Below are 8,119 nucleotides of genomic sequence, written 5' to 3' on the forward strand. Positions count from 1 at the left end.
ATCAGCAATAAAGACATCAAATATTTAATGAAAGGTAGATAAAAGCATAACCAAAACAGATCAAATACTAGCAAAATATAGGTTTATTTCCCAACATGAGCAATGCTATAACCTCTCAGGCTTAAATAGTACTTGTGAAAATACGATTTTTAGTGTATGCACTGTTATTTATTTAAATTGTTTATTATTTATATTTTAATTTTATTCTGGCTTTTGATCAAGTCTGGCACCCAGGACTGCTTTAATGTTATGATCCGTAAATTCCTACCCCCTACATATTATCTCATTATCCATTCTTATCTCTCAGACAGGTTATTTCAAGTAAATCACAACAGCCCTTATTCATCCCTGTTTTCTCAGTCTGCTGGTGTACCTCAGGGTAGTATCCTTTATACAGTTTTTACAGTTGACATCCCAACCCATCCTAACATTATTCTCACCACGTATGCCGATGACACATGCCTATTGTCAGTGAATAATGATCCTTCCTTGTATCCCAATCCCACATCACCGCCCTCGAAGAATGGTGCCAAAACTGGAGGATTAAAATAAATTCCAGTAAATCCCACCAAATCACATTTACCCTTTGTCGTAAACCTTCGTCTTGCCCTACAGTATCTTTTAATAATACCCCACTCATTCCTGTTGAACAGATCCGTTACTTAGGACTAAATCTGGACAAATGACTGACATGGAATCCTCATACAAGACTGAAAAGACGGGAAACTGCTCATCGATTCCGACTATTACAACATTTACTAGGCGAATGGTCCAAACTTCCAATCCATTACAAAAGACTGATCTACATGACTATTATAAGGCCTGTTTGGACATACGGAGTTGAGCTATGGGGCTCCACTAAACCATCTAATTCCTCTCGAATCCAATCCTTACAGTCCAAAATCCTTCGTAAAATCCTTAATGCTCCTTACTTTGTCACAAATCAAATCGTCCATCAGGACCTCAATGTCCCCTATGTTGCCAATTTGGCCAGAACCAAATACCAATCCTTCCATAATAAACTTCCCAACCACCCAAACCAACTCGTTTCTAGCCTGGCTTCTCCTTCACTACCTAATAATCCTCCTAGACGTCTGAAAAGAAGATGGCCTCGAGATCTTCTCCTTTTGAAATGTTTTTGGAGTTCTATCAATGGGTAGATTCTCCACATGTTTTTATTATGTCATAATATCACTTACAGCAAATTTACTTGATGTGTAAATATGTATACAGTTGTAAATATCAATAAATAAATTATTAAAAAAAAAAAAAAATTATTCTATATTTGTTGAAGAGGGGGATGGGGAATGAGGAAAGATGTATTGGGTCAAGAGAGAAAATGTGAAAAAAAAATTTGTATTAAAACAAAAAATTATATATTTGTGTTATATATTATAAGTTTACTTGACTATAGCAGTGTTTTATTGGATTTAAAAAAAAATCTGTCTAGTTTTAAGTAAGCTTTGTATTTAGCAACACGATAAAGTTAGGTAACACAACTTTTTTTTATAAAGTTTTTCTCTCTAATTTTTTTTAATAAAGTTTTTCTTATTTTGAGTTTTTACTGCACGACTTTGCACATTTATTTATTTGTTTGTTTACTGCGCATCTTTCGCTTTTCTTCTACACTACAATCCGGTCTCTAATAATAACTAATTCATGAATGAGATATTCGAGCTTGTTTTGATGAAGATATAAGCTGTGAATGAGATAAGCCCAAGTTCATGGTCAAGACCCAGTATATGCGATTGTTAAAATTATAAATATTCATGGACCTAAAAATTCTATCAATGGTTTTATATATACTTGTAAAAATAGGACGGGTGAATAAAATTTTAAATGAAGGCTCTTTTAAAAAGTTTAGCAAGTTTAAGGCCGATCTTCCGCCTCCCTGCCACACCGTGTACAAAACATTATGTACAACGTAATCTCGGTATTCCCAACTATTGCTCTAAGGGGATTTTCATATTACCGAGAATTTCGGATTGAAGGAAGTTTTTCGAAAATATTGTATGCAAGTACAAGTAACCTTGTAATGAAATTAGCGAATCTGTATCTATTGTTATATGTTCACAGTTTGTAGAATTTAATCTTGTACGTTGAATCATTATTTACAAAGGAAGATGTTGATTATTGGTCTGATTTAGATCCGCCTGTATACGTTATAAAGGATTATGGTATGTTTTGAAGAAGACGAGAAAACTGGTTGTTAATATAGATTGCCATTAAATTTTATTTCTTACATGTGCATTTTAAAAAAAGATTTTGTTGCCGTTAATACATACACAGCTTGACTCTAACGTTAAAGTTTTAAGGTACTAGAACTTAAAAATAAGTTCTAGAGACTTCAAACCTCTCTTGATAGAAGGTTACGAGTTAGTAAAGGTATTTTCCACTGAAAAGAGACAGTTGGGATTTTGTATGCCTTTTGAGCGAGCGTAGCGAGCGAAAGCCGACTACTGTGTTCAAATTAAAGTAGTAGTAATACTATTGTAAGTAGGAATTTTGAATTTCTGAACGCTGGAGCTTGTTTTGTTCACAAGTACCGAAAATAAACTTCATTATTCATTGCACGATTTTAGTCTTTTTTCTTCCTCATAAATTATGAATTTCAGCCTTTTTTTTTTTTTTTAGATGGATCATCAATAATAAGTTATTTGAATTTAGCATAATTTATACGAACAAGTTTAATTTCTAACTCTTCGTTCATTCAGAATTCATAAGAACATTTAAGACTGTCATCTTCCGGTACTTCGTTATTCGGTAATTCGTTGGTTCGTATATATTTTTAACTCTTCCTATCACCATTTGTCATCACCCTCTCACACACGCTTTCTTCTTCTAAAATTTTTCTACTTTTTATTTTTTATTTTCACCCTCTCGTAACGTTTTCTTTATAAAAAAAACACTTAGTCATTGTTGTAACGGCTTTTTTAATTCTGAGTTTGGCCGTCATTAGCGCAGTATCCATTAGGCGTTAGATCTTCCAGCGAAGAGGTTCGTTTTTATTCTTTTTTTGGTTTCATTCCCCTTTCTTTATTTTACTCTTACCCCTTATTTTCTCCACTTTTATCCATTTTCCTTACCCGAGTTATAAATTTTGTTCACTATACTTATAATTTGCCTCTTTATCATCTATTATTGTTACATATATTTTCTTCCTCTCAATTTTCATATTTAAATTTTAAATTAATAATAACTAATATGTTCATACTTCTTTGCATTATATAACTTCATTTTTATTTCATTCTCTTAATTATGTTATTTTACCCACTTTTTCAATTACCTATGTATACATTTTATTTCCCGCTTCTCTCATCACTTCATTTTATTAATTCTATTTTGTAAAATTATTCATTTTATGTGCAAAATTATTCTGTTTATACTTCCTTTCTATTTTTTTATTTTTCTATACTTACTTTGGTTGTTATCTTGTTCTGTTTTTAGCCCTGAAGAAGAGAAGTAGAAACTCTAGCCGAACTCTTCCTATCACCATTTGTCATCACCCTCTCACACGCTTTCTTCTTTTAAAATTTTTCTACTTTTTATTTTTTATTTTTACCCTCTCTTAACGGTTTCTTTATAAAAAAAACACTTAGTCATTGTTGTAACGGCTTTTTTAATTCTGAGTTTGGACTAAACTAAAATGTTCATACTTCTTTGCATTATATAACTTCATTTTTATTTCATTCTCTTAATTATGTTATTTTACCCACTTTTTCAATTACCTATGTATACATTTTATTTCCCGCTTCTCTCATCACTTCATTTTATTGATTCTATTTTGTAAAATTATTCATTTTATGTGCAAAATTATTCTGTTTATACTTCCTTTCTATTTTTTTATTTTTCTATACTTACTGTGGATGTTATCTTGTTCTGTTTTTAGCCCTGAAGAAGAGTAGTAGAAACTCTAGACGAAACGTTGGCACATTAAAATAAGTTAATCGAACTTATTTGTGTTTTTTATTGACCGCACCCCCAACCATCTTCTCCTCATTCATCATCCACGGTCAACTATCTCTCACAATCATAAGAACATTTATTCATCATGACGCTTAAATGGGCGAAAATGTGGCAATATAAATAAAGGTTTTTATTAGAGACTACTGTTGCGAACTTTCTTTTTTATTATATCTTAAAAACTTAAAAATAATACCTTTTTTGTTCCTTCCTCGCCATTTCTGGCATGCAGAGTGCGGAAGCAGTGAGGTGGTGCGTTGCGCACAAAAATAGTACCTCGGTTGACTCTATAAAATATTAATCTGTAAGTATATTTAAATAGGGACATCGTCACGCAGAAAGGTAGAAAGGGTTTCATACTTCCCTTCTAATGCTGGATCTTCACCTTTACCGCTTGCCACAAACCCAAGACTTATACAAATGTTTGATAAACAAAGGAAGTAACAGATGTCGGTATCTACATGCTGGTTTTTCTTTTAATTTTTTTTCATCTCTAACATTCGATTTAATCTATTTTCACTGTATAGAGGAACAAAATAAAGATAAGCTAAATGAAAAGGAAACGTAAATATCAACAATGTAGGTTGTAGATGACAAAAATTCATATAAATAGTACTACCTAACCTATAAATTCAACCTTCCTTTTAAAATTTTTATCAGAAACTTTTTTATTTTAATTAACTAGACTTATAATACCTTCATAAACATATATTCGTTAAATAAACAATAAACTGCTAAAGTTGATTAACAATATTTAAAAACAATTTATTTACATCGAATCGATAGAATTTCAAAATATATAATTTTATCTCCATGTTTCAACTAATGAATTCCTCCAACCTTTGAATTCAATAATTAACTCTAGTCTAAGATTGCATATTTTGAAATCGATTCATCTTAAATACATTCTAAATCTTGTTAATTAATTCTAGTAGTTTTTTGTTTTAAATATAACAAATATATATTTCTACAGACATTATATTTCCAGGTAATTAAATTAACAACTTTATGATAAAAATCTAAGAACGACGGTTGAATTCGCAGGATAGAATGTATTTCTACGCTGATATTTATGTATCCTTACATTAGGTCTATCTTTGTTTTATTCCTTTTTATAGTGAAACTAGGCCCTGAAGTCACTGGCTGTGAAAGGACCTGGTATCACTATTTTTTCAGATTGTCTGCCCTTCAAGCCTAGCAGTCGGTAAGAGAGTGTAAACAAGCCTTAGAATCATAGGAGTCCTGACAGGTCACTGCAGATTTAAAAGACATCTCAAGATATGTGGAGAAGTCCATGATGAAACCTGCTGCTTATGCAGACAAGCCCCAGAGACTGCCTTACATTACATAGCAGACTGTGGTAGGTATGCGTCACAAAGATACAGGCTTCTAGGCTCTGATAGAAGTAAAGGAAATGAGACTTCCTCTATAGATTGCGAGTCCTTAAAATGCTAATATAAACTGAACTGAATAGTAAATGTCCGCGTTATAGACCGAAACGTAGGTGGGAGTATTGGGTCAAGACTGATTTAATAGATTTGGGTTTACTGAACGAATGTATGCAGAGAACGATTGGTGTTATGCTTTTACTATTAAAATTGTTTAACATTTTGTCTAGTTTAACATAATTTTGTCTAGTTTAACATTGTTTAAAATTATTTTACGGATGTTACCTATATTGAGAGCATCAATAAAAAAACTCCCTTCCTACCAGGTAATATATAGTGCTGGAGATTATTATTTGTAGGTAGGAAATGTTGATTAAAAAAAAAATAATAAACTTGAGAAAAAATGAAATGGACAAAATAAATTAAAGTAAAGAAAAACAACATAATGATTAAGGATATATTGAGAAAAAATTAATATATGAATTGTTTAAAGAAATAAATTTTATCCAATTTTAGTCTCAAAACAATTTATAATTCATTTTAAGTCCGACGTCACGACCAATGCGGCCATCCTCTAGAACAATCTATCACAAACAGCTTTTATTATACATATGATTTTAAACAAATAAAAATATTATTAATAAATCATATTTTAATACAATTTTAGAACCATATCAATTTTAAAAAACCTTATGCTTTTCCGCCCAGGCCATTAATTTCAGTCCACATTCACCCTATGAGATATTAAAACATTAGGGAATCATATAATTTTATTAATAAGCAGTCCATAGCTTTTGTATAGTTACCTATTTTGTCAATTCTTCATATTAAATTAAAAATTAAAACTTTTAATCACAGTTAATTTACACTATTATAATTCATAACAACAATATTTGTAACATTCCCTACACTCAGGTCAGGCATTTCATTTATTTATTTCAACTTTATTATGGTTAAATATCCTATTTATTTTATTATTAAATTCATAATAATATTCATGTATAATAAAAGCTGTTTGTGATAGATTGTCCTTGAGAATGGCCGAATTGGCCGAAATGTCGGACTTAAAAACAAATATAAATTATTTTTAAACTATAATTGGATAAAATTTATTTATTTATACAATAATTACCAGTCTCCAAGTGTAAAGATTATATAATAAAAAATATTTCTGCCTAAAAAAGAAAAGTGTGGGTTGGCCAGATGTATACAATGTACTGATAATAGTATTTGTAGGGTTCTACAACATAAACAAACCAGGCTCAATATTATAGCGATGTTTATAATTGTCGCCCGTTCACGTAAAATAAATCGCACAAATATATACACATTTTTATATAAAACAAAATTATCTTGTATAATTAAAAATAAATCTATTTCCATATTAATTAATAAATTTACGTAATGATAAAACAAGGGAAAAATTTAGGGAAAGGGAAAAATTTAGGGATATTTAGACTCGGAGGGAAAATCACGTCCAATAAAAGGGAAATTTATAAAAACGGATGGAAGCGCTGGTGCCGCAACTGCTCTGTCTTCAACTGAATAGTTCCTTTGGACTGGTTCGTTCAGGACTTACATATCTCTGATCAATGTTTATATTTATATAAGTATCGAAGGACGAGTTAGATATAATTTTATCGTTTGATAATATTTCCTTTTGTAGTGAAATACCGAGATATCTCGAAACTGATAAGCTATTTGTCTTTTATCAAAATTTGTTGAGTGCCTGCTGTCAAAATTACTTCAGTTCCTCCGTAAACTCTTGCCAAAAATGTCCCACTACATAGGTTTCTGTTTTCCTCTTTTATTGTTCATATTACCACTGGTGTGGACATCCAACCAGCCTGAAGTGAGCATTCGACAAGGGGTTGTAAGAGGCCTTTACAAGAGATCTTACATTGGTAATAAACCATACTCCAGCTTTGAAGGAATCCCTTATGCCAGGCCACCGCAAGGCAAAAAAAGATTTAGGGTGAGATTTTTTTTTTATGTTGTTTATATTTTATTCTAAAATAAAAATTTATTTCGATGAAATAAATTAAAGATTAGATTTTTTTTTACTGTGGAGGAAAACTATCTGAGCAATCACAGAGTTAGGGATCGTCATAAATTATGGTTGGATTAAGGCTTAACTTTTTTATGTTTTTTTATATTATCTTCTGAGGAACTAGCTATTTTTAATTTTCAGTGCTTACTTATAAGTGCTAACAAGGGCATACCCAGAATCAAAACTGGGGGGGATAGGGGGGAACCATGGTCGTTCAGGTGACATTTCACCATGAAAAAGGCAAATGAAACCAAAATTTTAGGAAATTTATATATAATTATTATAGCAATATTTTATTAGTTATTACAATTATTGACTTGTGAAGATTAATTAATTTTTATTAAATTAATAATTTTTTGTTCATTACTAAGGGCAGCAGCTGCCCCCTCTGTCCCTCCCATGAGTGCTCGGGGAAAGGGTAATATCAGATTTTAAGATGCAAAGAGACCAAAATCCAAATTTATTTAAAATATTTTATAAAACCATAAACTTACCTAATAAGTTGATTATTATTTTGGAACAATTATTAATAGTTTTTTAACTACATTATAAATAAGGAGAAGATGGTTGGGGGTGCGGTCAATGAAAAACACAAATAAGTATGATTAACTTATTTTAATGTGCCGATGTTTCGGCTAGAGTTTCTAGCCTTCTTCAGGGCTAAAAACAAAACAAGATAACAACCACAGTAAGTATAGTAAAATAAAAAAAAATTTTA

The 8,119-nt window shown here is 30.9% G+C and overlaps 1 protein-coding gene across 1 annotated transcript in view; it reads left to right on the top strand.

Annotated features, from left to right (window-relative positions):
• Nucleotides 1–6,938: 6,938 nt before the first annotated feature.
• The window catches only part of LOC106678785 (carboxylic ester hydrolase), a 22,508-nt gene continuing 21,327 nt past the window's right edge, over nucleotides 6,939–8,119 (top strand). Inside the window, exon 1 of the mRNA XM_014417535.2 lies at nucleotides 6,939–7,326. Within this exon, the coding sequence (XP_014273021.1) occupies nucleotides 7,126–7,326 (201 nt within the window). The 5' untranslated portion in view covers nucleotides 6,939–7,125. The remainder of the gene's footprint in view (nucleotides 7,327–8,119) is intronic.

This window comes from Halyomorpha halys, unplaced genomic scaffold, assembly GCF_000696795.3.
Source record: "Halyomorpha halys isolate HHAL.00 unplaced genomic scaffold, Hhal_1.1 Scaffold159.1, whole genome shotgun sequence".
Classification (NCBI taxonomy): Eukaryota; Metazoa; Arthropoda; class Insecta; order Hemiptera; family Pentatomidae; genus Halyomorpha; species Halyomorpha halys.